General features: G+C 36.1%; 1 protein-coding gene across 2 annotated transcripts in view; it reads left to right on the top strand.

Annotated features, from left to right (window-relative positions):
• The window catches only part of ttc13 (tetratricopeptide repeat domain 13), a 35,155-nt gene extending 26,285 nt beyond the window's left edge, over nucleotides 1-8,870 (top strand). For both annotated transcript variants that reach the window (XM_056262647.1, XM_056262646.1), the window contains exons 19-23: nucleotides 1,745-1,880; nucleotides 4,198-4,277; nucleotides 7,515-7,593; nucleotides 7,681-7,760; nucleotides 7,843-8,870. In XM_056262647.1, coding sequence (XP_056118622.1) covers nucleotides 1,745-1,880; nucleotides 4,198-4,277; nucleotides 7,515-7,593; nucleotides 7,681-7,760; nucleotides 7,843-7,957 — 490 coding nt within the window. In that variant the 3' untranslated portion in view covers nucleotides 7,958-8,870. The remainder of the gene's footprint in view (nucleotides 1-1,744; nucleotides 1,881-4,197; nucleotides 4,278-7,514; nucleotides 7,594-7,680; nucleotides 7,761-7,842) is intronic.
• The last annotated feature ends 8,360 nt before the right edge of the window (nucleotides 8,871-17,230 follow it).

Here is a 17,230-nt window from a genome sequence, read left to right as displayed (position 1 = left end):
ATATATGAAAAATGCCACATGGAGATTGTAGACTGTCATCACTCAAAAAAGATAACTCTGTTTTTGATTAATTGAACTGGGCAGTTTGAGGTAATTCATGAATAAATTGACCAGCTACTTTATAATTTAACAATAATGAATTGAAATGTATTGTTGAGGGTAGTGAATTTGTTACACAGGCAGTGTATTGATGGCCAAAAAAAAACAAAAAACTTTTTTTCAGTAATAAACTATGCGTTTACACACACACACACACACACACACACACCAACATAGGGTTTCATGACCCTTTAAAAGAGATCCGTTTCTAGGAGAGGTCTTTACCGTGGTAAAGGTGAGCTAAAAGGTCCATTGTTCAGTGTAGTGATGTATGAAGAACTGCTCACTTTCAAACCAAGCAGCTTTTTGTTGGCTAAGGCAGCAAATTGAGACCAAAAACACCAAATGTCTAAAATTAACGTGGCCTAGACTAGAGTTATGATCACCAATCTCAACACAGACCTTCCGGCTGTTCTGATTTTCTGTGCCGTATCTTTTCTAAATGATCCTACTTACCGAATTCCTGTATCGGACTTACGAACAGAACTAAATTCCCAATGACTTCCTTTGAGGGGTAAAAACTTTCACATATCTCAGAGTATTTAAGCTTATCTTATCTATCTTAGTTATAAACATGCTAAAAACATGTTAAAACGGGTTAGAAATGTTAAATCAATCATGCTGTCAATGTGTTAACACATGCTAGCAACATGTAACACATGCTAGCAACGTTAAAACAGGTTAGAAATGTTAAATCATGCTAGTAATGTGTTAAACCATGCTAGCAATATGTAAAACATGCTAACAACATGTTAAAACGGGTTAGAAATGTTACATCATGCTAGTAATGTGTTAAACCATGCTAGCAATATGTAAAACATGCTAACAACATGTTAAAACAGGTTAGAAATGTTAAATCATGCTAGTAATGTGTTAAACCATGCTAGCAACATGTTAAAACAGGTTAGAAATGTTAAATCAGGCTAGTAATGTGTTAAACCATGCTAGCAATATGTAAAACATGCTAGCAACATGTTAAAACGGGGTAGAAATGTTAAATCATGCTAGTAATGTGTTAAACCATGCTAGCAACATGTAAAACATGCTAACAACAAGTTAAAACAGGTTAGAAATGTTAAATCATGCTAGCAATGTGTTAAACCATGCTAGCAACATGTAAAACATGCTAACAACATGTTAAAACAGCAATGTGTTAAAATGTGTTAGAAACAAGCTAACAATATGTTAAAAACATTCTGAACGCTTTTTAAAATCATGTTAAACTTTTAGACAAGGGTTTATCAAGCGAACATCAAAGTTTATCTTCAAACCCTGCTGAAGAAACATCTAAAACTAGCCAGAGCTGGTTGGCTGGTCTTAGCTGGATTAAGATGGATAGATGATTTATGGTCTAAAGAAGTGTACAAAACCCCTCTAAATCCAGCCAAACAGCTTAGGTTGATTTGTTGTTGTTTTTCTTCAGCTGGGAAGTTTAGTTTTAGTTTATGTAGATTAAAGAAATAACTATATAGATAATCAACTTCAGTAATAAAATAGTCAGTTTTATCATTCTAGTTCTCACATGGTTCATAACGCAACAATTTGTAAAGGCTGCTTGGCAAGAAGTGTTTTTACATGCTTGTTTCAGGCCTTATTTTGTGTCTATGCTTATGATTTTGTGTGTGTGTGTGTGTGTGTGTGTTAGAGTGGGAAACATGCTATTTTCAGTAGAGACTCAGACCACAGATGAGAGGACGCAGCAGTATCAGTCGGAAATTGAAGCGCTTTATAAAGATCTCACTGCCAAAGGAAAAACCCTGATGCTCTCCACTGAACTAGGGGTAAGAACATCTGTTTGTGTGTCTGTCAGTCTCTGTTCTTCTCACCGCTGAACATCGATGTCACAAGGTCCTCTGTCTCCTGCTTAACCTGTCGTGTGACTGCTGGTGTGTGTTCATTAGTCACGACTCTTAAAGCAAATGAATTCAGTGTCATGAATTCAGCGCAGTCTTACTCGGAGGAATCTGCACCTGTCTGACCTGCTACACAGAGAATCATGGGAGTCCTGTGACCTGTTTGGCTTGTGTCTCGCCCACACACACACACACACTCTAATAGACCCACTTACACTATCACACCCATTTCTCTCTGTCTGGATCCCTAGATCACATCACACATTCATTGTTCTGTTTTTTTTGTTTAACATTATAGCATATACATGCAATTTATATAATCTTGTTTTTTTTTTTGTTTTTTACACAAAAGTGCATTAAAATGCACATTAAACTATGATAACTGAGCACTTTCCCACTTACTATAAGACAAGACTTTCTCCCTTTCTCTCTCTCTTCTTTTTCAATCCACATTTATTTGTATAGCGGGTTTTCACAATAAATATCGTTCCAAAGCAGCTTTACAGAAAAATGCATATTTATACATTACAATTTAGAGTAATCTGTTATTAGAGGTGACTGTGTATTATCCATTTGTAATCGATACTGAACTTGATAGGTAACCAGTGTAGAGATGATAAAGTTGGTGTTATGTGATCATGTTTTCTTGACCTAGTAAGACCTCTAGCGGCTGCATTTTGGACTAACTGTAGCTTGTTTATTGAGGATGCAGGACAACCAGCTAATAATGTTTTACAGTAATCTAGCCTAGAGTTTATGGATACATAGCTTTTCTGCTTCAGAAACAGAGAGCATGTTCCGGAGCTTAGCAATGTTTCTGAGGTGGAAGAAGGATGTTTTTGTAACATGAATTATGTTTATCAAAAAGTTCCTGTCTAATATAACACCCAGATATTTTACTGTAGAGGATGAAGTTACAGAACATCCTTCTAGATGCAAATTGTTTTCTTAGAGATTCTGTGTACAGGTTTTTGGTCCAAAAATTAATACCTCAGTCTTTACTGAGTCATCCAATTACTTGTCATCCAATATTTGATCTTTAACACACACTGTCAACTTGGATCATTTTGAGATTTCATCTGGTCATAATAAAATGTATAACTAAATGCATGATGAGTATCATCAGTGGAAACTCATCCCATGTCTTATGTTATTACCAAGGGAGAGCATTTATATTCAAAATAGCAGAGGGCCGAACACAGATCCTTGCGGCACTCCATAATTTACTGTTAACTTAGGTAATTCCCTGTTTAATATAAACAAAATGGTGAAGGTGAGATAGGTCGATCTAAACCACCTTAATGCCTGTCCCTGAATACCAGTTTTATTTTGTAGTCGATTTAAGAGTATGTTATGATCTATAGTGTCGAGTGCAGCACTAAGATCAAGTAAACTAGCTTTGAGAAGCAGCCTTGGTCAGAAGCTAGGACTCATGTGTAGTTTTAACGTGCTATAATGGGGCCTGAATCCAGATTGACATTTCTCATAGATCATATTTTTTGCCGGAAGGAGCACAATTGAGCGGGCATGACGTTTTCTAGTATTTTAGACCTAAATGGAAGATTTAAAATAGGTCTGTAATTTGCCAATTCATTTGGATTTAGTTGTGGTTTCTTTCAGTGATTTAGTGGGTATTGGATCTAATAAGCATGTTGTCGGTTTATATGCAAAGATAAGTTTATTTATCTGTTCCTGTCCTATAGTTGTAAAGCACTGCAATTGTTCAGTGGGGCGATTAAGTGAGGATGAATAATAAGACGCTGTCAAATATTGTACTTTTACAGTGGTATTTCTGATGCTTTTGATTTTCTCTGTAAAGAAATTAGCCATTACTACTAAACTGTTGGAATATTCAGTTCAGGTGACGTCCGTTTATTTGTTAATCTAGCCACTGTATTAAATAAAAACCTTGGATTGTTTTGATATTTTCTATGAGTTTGTGGAGATGCTCGGCCCTGACAGCTTTTAGAGACTTTTTATAACTGGACATACTTTCTCTATCTACTGATTAAAGTTTGTTTCCATTTGCACTCTGTTGTTGTACAATTTCTAAAAAAAAACCTTGTAACCTAAAGGCTGTGATTTTGAGATTTGACTTACTAGTCAGATGGTGTGTAGCGTTTATTTCTTGTACTTTAGAACACACTTCACAAGAGAACACAGTCAGAGTATAAACAAATATGCAACCCTAGCGTATACTGTTATTATAGTAGTATTTATCGCCTTTCTCTCTCTCTCTTTCTAGGACGCAGATGCCGTGTGTAATTTAATTCTTTCTCTGGTGTATTACTTCTGTAACCTCATGCCACTGTCCAGAGGCTCCAGGTAAGAAAACGCTTTAATTCCTCTGTTTAGAGAATATTTATGCATGAGAATTCAATTTTAGTCTATGAGTGGAATTAAAAAACAGTTGGCAGTTTATTCAAATTAAAAATGAACATCAAAATATTTAATTAATGTTTAGGTAAAAATAGTGACTATCTTTGATTCTGCCGTGACAAGGCATGAAAGTTTAAAGCAGTTTAAAAGTTGTTCCTTGGAGTTTGAAGGGAAATGTAAATAGCAAGTCATGAAATTGAAAATGATATCAAACCATGAAATAAATAGTTTGGTTCTTGGGATTTAGGTTGAATAATTTCATAATACATAATCAATACTCAATAATAAATCAAGCTTTGAATGGCATTTTTAAAAAAAGATAATTGCTTTTTATTAATTTAGCATGGTTGTTCGTTCGTTGAATCCATGTCATCGGCTGTTGATATTGACAGTTATACTTTTTTTACTGGATTGAAAAGTAATAAGAAAAGCAATTGCCAAATACATGTTTAAAAACACTGTTCAAAATATATCTAAATACATTTTTTAAATAGTGTTTACTGTAACTAGATTTGTCGTTTTTACTTTGTAGATAGATTTTTATTATATTTACTTTAATAAATTGATCATTAATTGCGTATATTTTTACTCCTACTAAGATTGGACAAATTTCTCCTTCAAACGCAAAACACAGATTGAGCCACATTAAACTAGTGATGTAAGTGAATTTGCATCACATCATTTATACGTATTTTAACGAATAATCGAAAAGAAGAGCGAGGACTTCTGTTCTGTTCATTGTTTGTTAAAGGTATTGTAGGTCGGATTTTTATAAAAAAAACTTTTTTCCAAATTTGTTTAAACTTTGTTTAAACCTCTCACGACTGTTTTAAAGACAGCTCATTATTTCCATTCACTCCACCCCCTCCCTTCTGGGCTCCTTCCAAAGCCACGCCCCAAAAACACATGAACGCGCGACTCCGACCGCTGAGCTGAAGACGCATTATTTACCTGAGACAAGCGGAGAGGAAGGAGTGCAGTGCATGCTGTGACATCATGTCAGAATCACATGTAATAAAAAAATCTAACTTTATCATTATGAAGATAAACAAATAAGATGTATTTTTGTACTCACTATCAAGCTAGCATATTGATATCGGTAAAGTTTAAAATATTTATTGATTCGCTAACGAGCTAGTTATCTATAAGGCAAAGCTAAAAACAGGTTGCATGATACACGTTTTTCCATTGCCATCATTTACACTGTGATGAAGATGAAATTCGTGTAAGATTCATAACATATATGGTGTTCTGCATGTAAGAGTTTCCATGATGAAAGCATTGTTGACTCTGATGAGGACTATCTGATAATCACTCTCCAGAGACAAGTACCGCATCGTCAGCTCCTTGTTTATCCAAAGACTTTTTGTTCATTACCTTTTCTAGTAATGTTACTGTCTTCCTTTTTTTGGCTGGTTTGCCTTCGCGAACTGCATATGTGAATTTTGATTGGTCTTTCTCTGCCATTGTTTTGCTATTCCTAGGTTCCGTGCCTCTTGAATTTCTCAAATCAAACGGATATGCGCAAGTGGGCAGGTCCTGTGTGGCAAAAGGGTGGTTGCCATGGTTGCGAGAGAGTGACAGTCGCCTAAGCCAATCCTTTGTTTCGTCCCGGATGGAAATAATGAGCTGTGTTAAGTGCAGATTAAACGGTCTAGAGTCACTCGATTTGTATACTCTTTTTATCAGAGTACTTACATTTTAATTATGCATTGATATATATATAGAAAGTTTAAACAAATTTGGAAAAAAGTTTTTTTTATAAAATTCCTACCTACAATACCTTTAATTGAATCAATTGAAGCAGATCTAACAGAGCCAGCTCTATATAGTCTATAGTCTTAAATATATTTTATAATCCAACTATCATAACTATGTAATTTTAATTACCTCATCTGTGTTGACATGATGCCGGTGAATCGCAGAGCTGGTGCAAACATATTGCAGTTCATTTAATGGCCACCGGTGTCGCTAATAACAAGGGTTTCTGAAATCTACATATAGCCCCTTTAAGTAGTGGACTATGGGTGTATTCACACCTGCCTTGTTTGGTTCGATTGAATCGAACTCTAGTTCGTTTCCCCCCTTGGTGCGGACCTTTTGGGCAGGTGTGAATACAGCAATCGAACTCGGGTGCGGACCAAACAACCGAACCGAGACCCAACTGAAGAGGTGGTCTCGGTACGGTTCCAAACGAACTCTGGTACGGTTCGTTTTTACGGTGTGAACATGAACCGACCCAATTGCAAGAAAGCACTGCGCCTTTGAGTTAACAGGCTTCCGTAGTCGGAGAATTTGGCATAATGGTTTGTGTTATTGTTGTTCAAGTGCGAAAGAGAATTCCATTCCGGCGCGCTGTCTGGCCACACGATACTGTTGCGCGTCTTTCTGCGCGTCGTGTGTGCATCATTGGAATGGAATGAATGAATGAGTGTGTGCATCAGGACATTCACATACAGAGCGTTCTCTTTAGTCTAATCGCGCATAGATGCAAAAAAAGCTTTTGCAGTTCATATAATGTAACGATAGTTAAATACCTGCGTTAAACTGGACAAACTTAATCGCAAGCGTTAACATGGACAGCACTTGTTAGCAGTATATACAATAAGAATCTCATTATTTGAATGTGTGAACATAGCCCCTCTCTATGAATGAAAACTTTATACCTTATCCGTCTTCTGCGCAGTTTCTTCATTTTGCGTTTGTAGAGAATAACACAAAATTAGTAAAATAACAAATATTGCAGTACGAAATATCTCCATGCTGAGCCTTTTTTGCACTTCCTGATTTCCCTACTTGAGAATCCTTGTCCAATGAATGGACGACCTTAGCACACGTGTGGTTTTGTTTACAAATTTTGGTTCACTTGCAAAAAGAGCAGTGTGAAAGCGAACCGTACCAAAAAATAAAAAAATACAAAATGATTTGGTCCGGACTAAAGCAAGTGAACTATCGGACTTTCCTGGTGTGAATACACCCTAAATGATTGTACAAATTTGGGATACGTCACCATAGACAAGTCTGTCATTTCATCAGAAATGACATTTTGGTCAAATAAAAAACGGATGAATAAATCTTCTAGAAAATGGATATAATGTACATGTACATGTACAAAATATTTAGAATTATATTTAATTTGTGTTTGTTATACCTTCTTGTTTAAATTCGCCGTTGTTCCTCCAGTGTTGTGGCGTATTCTGTCGTCATGGGATCTCTGATGGCCAGTGGGAAAGAGGTGCTGGGCCGAATCCCGTCAGGAAAGGTAAAGACGTACAGTAATGCTACTGCACTTCCAGTTACTATAAAAGTATCTGTTGTAATGCATAAGTTGTTCTGGTTTATCACCCAGCTGTTTGACTTCGAGGCCATGACTACAGCCAATCCTGATCGCTTCAGTAAGACCGTCAAGAGTTGGATGAATTTAAAGAGGTAAGACAGGAAGCTACAACTTCTATTACTAATGCTCATATTCACACTGGTAACACATTTGTCTTTCTTTCTCCGTTACTAGTTTGCCGAGTTGGTACCAGAACCTGCCGTCGGTTTCAGAGACGTTTCAGTTAACGAGGACCATGATCGAAGTTTTAAACACAGACTCGTCTTCAAACTGTCCCAAGAAATCCTAAACTTGAAATACCTTCCAGTTATTCAAAACACAAACAAGATGCGTCTCTGCTCAGGGCATCTTTGCTCAAAGTTCTCACTTTTACATGATTTTACATAATAATTTAAGTGGAAATTCTCTTTGGTTTTAGCTTTTATATTTCCACAAACATGGAGAAGAGAGTTGACTCTTTGTTCAAATTTTAAATGAAATATACATTGGTTTATTATGTCATTAAAGTTCAGCGATTGCAAGCATAAGCTGGGTTGGGAAGAAACAGCAGGAAATGTAGCAGAATATCGTTTAAAAATCTTTATTAAATTATTGTTCATCAGTTGTTTAATTGATTTTTCATTTTTGAGACCCATCGAATAGGTGACTTGTTGCAGAGATGTCCTTTGAAGAGTTTATCAAGCAATATTCTTCAGCTCTGAGTTTCTTTCTGAATACTTGAAAACCGTGGGGAAAGATGTTTGCAAATGTTTTTGTTGTTTTAAGACAGATTTTGCCATGTTTACTGTCCACACTGGCTTCTTTATAAATCTTTTTGTTGACTCTACTTAATGGCTCAACTGAACAATGTGCGATGAGATTCTGGAGATGTTCATGTGATCTTAAACACTGGAAACAGTTACACCTCAATCTGCAGTTGATTAAAGGGGGGGAAAAAGTCTTAAATTTTCTTAATCTTATAAATCCGTAATTTTATTTTAGCATCTTCTGCGCATCTCATTTTAAGTAGCTTTTCGGGTTTTCTCATTCATGCCATGGTTGGTGCTTTATGGAAAAGACTTATTTCCTTTATTTTCCTGTGAAAATACAGAACAACAGTGGCCTTTTCCATGAGGGGAAACGCACAAAAAACTTGAAAATGGAAAATCTGACTTCATTATTTGATGGAACGGCCACAGTCAATAAAAATCAGTTGAATGAAACCAGTGTTGTTGTGTTTACTGGAGCAAATAGCTTTTTTTATTATTACTTTTACAATATTTGTACTGACCAGCGTAGACAAGAAAGTGGCTTGCATTCGTATGCAGTACATCCACTAAAGGCTGATTTATACTTCCGCGTCTGACCTACAAAGGTGTGGTGAAGTGTTGGTTCCCAGCTTAGGACCATAGACTAGTAAAAGATGAAGTTCTGCTACAATGGCGGCCCCCAAGCGAAGCTTTAGTTTCTGGCTGGTGGATTACCCCCTTCCTTAGGACCATAGACTGTAAAAAAAATAGCTTAGGACCCATTAGTACGCCAGTAGTATGGCGATAACTTGTAGCTAACGTGAGCTATTTTTAGCTTTATGTAGAATGCTGAATTCGCGTTGTATGCGCAAGATAAGATTAAAAAAAAAAGATAAAAGCAGTTAGTTACCATCAAGTAATACATTTATTTATTTAGCGCTTTTCATATTAGGTACATAGCTTTACAGAAAGACAGACAGCTATTGTATAGTAAGTTAATTCAATTGTATAACATTTCAAATCTCAAGTTGTCAATAGCAGAGGAGAAAGGGCGCGACATTTAAAAATACTACTGTTATTGTGTCACGAAATGTAATTTTAATAGTTTTTCAATCGAGAATGTAGTTTTGTAAAGCTCAAATGTGTGGTCTATTTATAAAGATAGTGCCTGTATTTAAAATGTTGATCTGACGATCACATGGCGCTCAGCGCTCATGTGCCCCGCCTGGAACAGCCTTACCTCGGCTAGTGCTTCAGTGCTTCTGACGTGTGCTGCTGGCTGATGTCTCTAGTGGTGGGATTCCCAAAGTGTGCTGGGATTCCCTGAGCGCCCGGTGATCGAGCAAGTTTCATTAAGTTATTTATTTAAATGTATTGTTGTTATTCTAGTTCTCATGGCTGTGCTGTGTTTATTTAATTTGCTTGACTGTTTCTTCTTTTGATTCTCCCTCAGTTGTTTTCTTATGTTAGCTGTTTATTGCTGTTATTGGGCTGGTTGTCTAGGTTTCACACACAAGTAGGTCTACATAACTAATGAGAACAACAAGCTGCATAACAAATATTTCATCTACTTAACTAACATAATAAGTAGGCTATATTACACTGGAAAAAATGCTAAATAAAATAAAAAGTATACAACTTTATAGATTTGTTTTGGAAGAGTTTTGTTTTGACACAGAAGGGGTAACAGTATGGTGGAAGCTGAGAGTGTTTAGCAGCTATAGTGCCATAGAAAGAGGAGCTGGAAGGCAGGTGAAGTTCTGCACACCCTTCAAACTCAGTGATTAGCTTCTGTTGGTAGCAGTGCTTGCCTTCTCTTCTCTTGATATAAACACAAGTCAAAAGGTCAAGCGCTTGTTGCCTGTTGTCCCACAGAAAGAGTCAGTGCACAGAAGGGGGGTAGAAAGACCTCTGCTGGTTGAGCTTCCACATAGCAAGAAGGGCTATAAATATGTTACAAAACTAAAATGTGAATTAAATAATAGAAACTTATAAATAAATAGGCTACCTGCTATCCTAAGCTACATATAAAATGAGTTCACTTGTCTTAATCTGAAGTTACAGGTCACCAATGGTCTTACAAATGTTTAATGTTTAGATCTGTTTGGGTAATTATGCAAATTAGCTAATACGTAATTATATTATGTACCGTTTGTCCACGTTAACAAACAATTTTAAAAAACTCGTAATACGTTTTTTGTTTGTCTTGATGTAAGTAATCAACTCAGTGATTTTCATGATGATATCTAAAGGTTAAAAGTTTTACCCTTTTCACGTGAGAAAAAGAATGAATACGCGTATGAATGGGATATTTGGGTCTTTTTCTAAACTTTCCCCTAATGGGATTCTTCGGGGCTTTTTTTTTCCTTACTCAGGACATATTGAGGATACAAAATCAGTTGAGTTTGCTTCTGTTGCAATTTGTTCAACCTTTTTTCATAAAATGACTGGACTATTAGTGTTTTTTACAATACTACAGATATGGTTACCGTATGTTAGAGCCCTAAAACAGAGGGAAGTTTTTTTAATATAATATTGAATATGTAAAATTATAATGAACATTATAAATTCAAATTATAACATGTTATAGTGACCTCAATAAAACAACCAAAACAAATGTGTGTGACATTTTTATATTTCTTCTGTTTAGCTAAAAGAGCCTGGGGTCAAATTGACCCCAAGGAACACCGATGCTACAAAATGTGTACAGGACATTGAAAAAATATCAGCAGGTTAATTTTATGTTTACAGAGTTGTCCCCATTAAATTAGGAAAAGTCATTAAATCTGAGGCAATTTTTTTAAAATAAAATCATGTATTTACAGACGTTAAACATTGAATGGGGTCAAATTGACCCCAAAGATAATAGGAGGGCTAAGAGAGGCTTCTCCAGATTCAGGCACGGAGACATCCATGTTTTGGTCAAGAGATTCACAAGACATCAGACTGTCGTTCCACGAGGCACGCAGGTTCCTATTAACTCTTTTTTTGCCCATTAAACTCAAAGGCGGGTTCCAACTTTTGTTTTACAGTTTTAAGCGAGTATAATCATCCGCCATAGGAGCAAAGTCACAAAAAATTGGGCCAAAAAATTCCTTCTTAACAAGAAGAGGTGCAAATAACAGATCTACTCAGCAAGACGCCATCTTGGCTCCCGCCTTTTATTTAGTGATGGGCGGATCGATCCTGAAGTATCGATACTTCGATACTGACGTGGCATCGAAAAGGATCGATCCTCACATAAAAATATCGATCCAAATGTGTTTTTTTTTCCCAGTAATTTTTTGATTAATTTAGCACGCAATTCAGTGTGTAAAATAAGCTTCTAAGTGGAAAAATAAGCGAATGTTAGCGGGTAATTGTGTAGGATAGAACCTTTTCTTCTAGTCATCTGTATACAAGACGAAACCAATCAATCACAGAGAGCGTTTGATGCTGGTGCTTCGCTGAGCTCACAGGCCCAGTCCGTTTGGGAAACGAAGCCTTGCTTAGATGACAGAGAAACAATCGGGAGTTATTTCGCAATAAACAAACCAAAACTGTACATAACGGTTTAAAATGTTGACCTCAGTAAGATCTTTTTTATGAAATTAATATTTTTATTCAACAAGGATAGATACATTAAATTGATCAAAAGTGACAGTCAAGGGTTTTACACTGTAAAAAAAAAATCTACTTTATATAAATGCTGTTCTTTCAACTTTGTTCATCAAATAATTCTGCATAAAATGTATCATGGTTTCCAACAAAATATGAAACTGTTTTCAACATTGATAATAATAAAAAATGTTTCCTGAGCAGCAAGTCAGCATATTAAAATGAATTGACTGGAGTAATGATGCCGAAAATTCAGCTTTGATCACATGAATAAATTAGTTTACTATGGCATAGAAAACAGATAGCCTATTTTAAATTGTTAAATTGTAATATTACAGTTTTTACTAAGAGAAATAAAAATCTTACAGACCCCAAACTTTTAAACAGTAGGCTAGTACTAGTAGGCTAGTCCTATAATTAGGGTAGTTTTGTAAAAGTCACTGACTAATTAAAGGGGAGTTGAGAGCACAAATGACAAAATATTTAGGCCTAGTAGTCATGAAAACGTGTTCAGATTTAGCATATAGATGATGCATTCACCTCATAAATCATGACACACTGCTCTAGCACAGGAAAGTGCATACAAGTTCAAATGCATGCTTTTAAAATGAAAAAGTATCGGTATCGGTATTGATATCGGCGATACTGGCCCTGTATTTACTTGGTATCGGATCGATACAGAAATTTGCAGTATCGCCCATCACTACTTTTATTAGCAGCAGCTTCGCGCTAGACGGGTCGTCATGTGACGTCACAGGCGCGGCGTGGCGACAGTTCTGTTCATGACGTCACAGGCGGGGAGCGCGTCTGAGAGCAGATAAGTCCAGTGATTGTCAGTTTATGTTCTTGTAGTGCAGAGTCAGACACGAAGTTTATAGAAACAGTTGTGAAATACAATTTACAAACACAGTCTCGAAGATGGATAGCAGCAGCGAATATTTACCGGTACCCGAGGCTCAACCATCGACCAGCGCTGCTGTGTTATCTGAGAGAAAAACCAGTAGCAGCCCAACAGAGGTAGATGCGCAGACAGGTAAGTTAACTGATTTGTTTAATAAATCAAAACTCACATGTATGCAGAAATAACCGTGGGACACGGGTGACTTCTCACTCAACTCAAACTTGGCAAAAGTATGAATGAGAACGTAAGAATGCATATTTGCATTTTAACTGAAATTCGTAGCAACTGTGAAGACATTGTCGGTCAAAAAAAGCGAACAATAATACTGATGAGATAATAATACTACGAATTCTGCTAACAACATAAACCGCACTTGCATCAAAAGGATTGATGAGCTGCCGGTGTTTTAATCACTGCGATTATGGCAAGCCGTGTTAACTTTTATTCATTTCCAGGATATGAATTATTGATATCAACAATTCAATTTTCACTAGTTAAAATAATAGTTATTGATATCAGGAATTAAATTTCTTATAGTAGCTACCAATGGCAATTTTTTATATCAGAAATTACATTTCCACTAGTAGCAATGCTAATTTTTGATATCCACAATAACATTTTCACTAGTTAAAATGATAATTCTTGATATCAACAATTTAATTTCAACTAGTAAAAACAATATTTTTTTATATCTGTAATTGTGTTTTCACTAGTGAAATGTCTATGGCAAGCCGTTTTAGCTAAAATTGTTCCCTTGCATTTTTACTAGGAACAATTGCAATTAGAGAGCTCTACAAATTAATTTTTACTACTCATATCTCTATTGACTTCCATTCATTTTTAATTACAGAGCTCTACAAATGAATTGTTACTAGTAAGAATAGCTATTGTAGAGCTCTCTAATTCAGTTGTTACTAGTAAGAATGCCATTGCAGAGCTTTTTAATTCAATTACAGAGCTCTGCAATTATACATATCTTTAATTTGTTTTTTTACTAGTAAAAATTCAATTAGAGAGCTCTGTATTGCATTCTTACTAGAAACAATTGAAATAGAGAGCTCTCTAATTAGGGCCCGAGCACCGATGGTGAGAGGAGGACCCTATTGTTTTTGCTCCGTTTATTATTATTCCGCTTCTTCTTCTTCTTCTTCTCCGAAATGAATTGCGTTTTTGAGGGCCTAAACATGCAAGAAAACTCACAAAACTTTGCACACGCTTCAGAAGTGGTGAAAATGTACGTGTGATATGGGTTTCAGAATCGGGTGGGGCAAAATGGCTTAATTGCCCCCCCCCCTACATTATTGCCCCGGCTCTGCCATACAATGCCCGATCTGCCCCAAACTTCACGTTTGATAAGAGTCCTGTCCTGAACACATGACCATCCTCATATTCGATAATAGTAATAGCGCCACCTGCTGGTAACAGGAAGTGTGGCAAGTACAAATTACTTTAACATAGTCCTCCTATTTTTACACACTGCCCACCGCGCTATTGTTTTCCTAAAGCTGCCGGGTGGCGGTGGCACGGGTGCGAGGGCCCTTTTCATCGCTGCTTGCAGCTTTAATTGTAATTGTTACTAGTAAAAATGCTATTACGACGAGTATCGCTGGGTACAATTTAAGCTAAAACGGCTTGCCATACATTTCAACTAGTGACAATTGAATTATTGATATCAGGAATTCGCATTTTTACTAGTAACAATGTAATTATTGATATCAAAAATGATATTTCTACTAGTAAGAAATACATTTTTGATATCAACAATTGATTTTGAATGGCAGCCTACGGTGGCATTTTACTAGTGAAAATATAATTACAGATATCAGCAATTAAATTGTTGATATCAATAATTCAATTTTTGAAATCAAGAATTCAATTGTTTGAATAAAACTGCACAAAAATCAGAGAGGAAAATAAAAATGGCAGACTTCCAGTTGTGTTTAGGGCTATGCTCCAAGATACTTTTTAGTAGGTTTTGGGTTATTACATGTATATACCGAATTTCGTCCACATACGTGAAACGCTACGTTTGACGTATGACGTTGACGCTACGCCAGGGGCAATTAGTCGAAATATTTGTTTTTGCCCATTTGCCCCACCCAATTCTGAAACCCATATCACAGTTAAATTTTCACCACTTCTGAAGCGTGTGCAAATTTTCATGAGTTTTCGAGCATGGCCCTCAAAAAAGCTATTCACTTTGGAGAAGAAGAATAAGCGGAGCAAAAACAATAGGGTCCTCTCACCATCGGTGTTCGGGCTCTAATAATAACTGTGTGACTTCTGTGTAACACAGCATATCAGGACTATGCTTGTAATTTCTCTAGTGTTCTTGTAAATTGGCTGAGCAGGAACATGAACTTAAATTGCTAATTATTAATTTGAACTAGCAGCATAAAGCAGCTCTATGCTAGGACAGTTTTACTAGTGAATCATTCAGCTGTAATCTGTGCTAATAAAAAATATGTTTCTATTCAATGTTTGTCATTTACAGAAAAAGACACAAAAGGGAAGTATTTTGGTCTGAGAGCATGGGAAGCTGTGAAACATCCCATCCAAACCCTCAAAAAGTGTTGTCTTGTGCCTGAGCAGGAACAAAACGGTGAGTCTCCAGTTATTCTTACTTTAATGTCTATTTCAGCCCGTTTACTGATTTTATTTGTAATCTCCACACCGGTTGGTTCCTCACCTGATCTGCACAGGTGTGTTTAGTCACAAGCAGTTCAGTATCATGCTGTTGTGTGTTTTTCAGGATCCTTTGAATCACTTTATAAAGTGGGAAAGAGACTGGCATGGGAACCCTTTAGCAAAGTCTATAAAGGAATTAGAAAATCAGATGACAAACAAGTATGTTGCTCTTTCTGGATACACCAAACTGTGTTTACAGTTTTGATCAAAACATGTTTTAAAAAAGATTGTAGATTATCATGTAAACAAACAAAAATGGATTAGTTCACTTATGTTTGCAAATGCTTTTTAAAAAAAAATCTTTTAGGTGATCATCAAAATTGCTGAGAAGCTCCGGTTTAATTTCCACGTAAGTTGACACGATTGTATTCTTCATGAAAATTACTATTAAGAATTATTTATTAAATTCTTATTCAGTAATTGATAATTATGTATGTAGACAGCATAAGATAAAACTGAAATAAACAATCTAAGCCTTGAAGCATCAGTTGTAAAGTGCATGTAAAGTTAATTGTTTTCTTCTTGAATTTCCCTCACTCTAGTAAGGAGATTTGAGGTTAGGAGTCAACTAACCTTTTGTCAATCTCTTCTTTTAGGCTGGCAATTCCAAACCTTGGTGTCGAGAGGTAGCTGTAATGCTGAGGGTGGAACATAGCGAACATGTCATTAAGTTACATGAGTGGTTTGACGAGAAAGATCAGTACATCTTAATTATGGAATATCCAGAGACCAGCATAACCTTGCTTGATTTCATCAAAGAAAACGGAGGTAGTCTGACTGAAGCAGTAGCAAAAGACATCATGAAGAAACTCATCGCTGCGTTACAGCACTGCAGGGATCGGGATGTTTATTATAGAAACATAAGCCCGAGAGAAGTAGTCATCATCAAAGACACCATGCAGATCAAGTTAACCGGCTTTAACGGAGCACGGATAAACGTACAAAGACGTGAGTTTGCTTTTTGAGCACAATTCACTGATTTATTATGCACAGGATATGGAAGTAAGCGTGTTTAACTAAACACACCATATGTATTGCTTGCAGGAAGAGAAGAATCTGGTTTAAAATCAGAGGGGATAATTTTAGCCAATGATGACTTGTACGATATGCTGTGGGAGATGGTCCAAGGAAATGGTTTTGGGTTTGGTTGGAAAAATACACGCTTGTCCAAAGGTGAGACCAAAAATAAGAACAAAATGGAAATAACATTGCTTTAAAAACATGTAAAGCTCTTAAACAAGTGACAGTAAAATTACCTTGATGACAAATAAGCAAAGTGTAAAACCAGTGGATTGACAGTGAATGTTTAAGTCAAGGCAGGGCAAGTTATTTATATAGCACAGATTTCATACAAAATGGTAATTCAAAGTGATTTACATAGAAGAAATGAAAATAATCAAAAGAAATAAGAATAATTAAAACAATTTAGAATAAAAAATAATATTCAAATACAGTGCTCATTCATTAAATGCACAAAATGTCTCAAAATCAAACAGGACTAATGCTCTCTTCTAAACACTTTTACAGAAGGCCTGGACTTTCTTAAGATGCTTCATGACAGGGTGTATTGGATCACCTTACAGGAAATTTTAGATCATGACTGGTTTAAACAGTCCGAGCCGACAGACGGTGAGTCTCTAGTTAATAC

Source organism: Rhinichthys klamathensis, unplaced genomic scaffold, assembly GCF_029890125.1.
Source record: "Rhinichthys klamathensis goyatoka isolate OS25496 unplaced genomic scaffold, OSU_Roscu_1.1 h1tg000196l_1, whole genome shotgun sequence".
Lineage (NCBI taxonomy): Eukaryota > Metazoa > Chordata > Actinopteri > Cypriniformes > Leuciscidae > Rhinichthys > Rhinichthys klamathensis.
The sequence above is the reverse complement of the archived record's forward strand: the minus strand, read 5'-3'. Positions and strand labels throughout refer to the sequence as shown.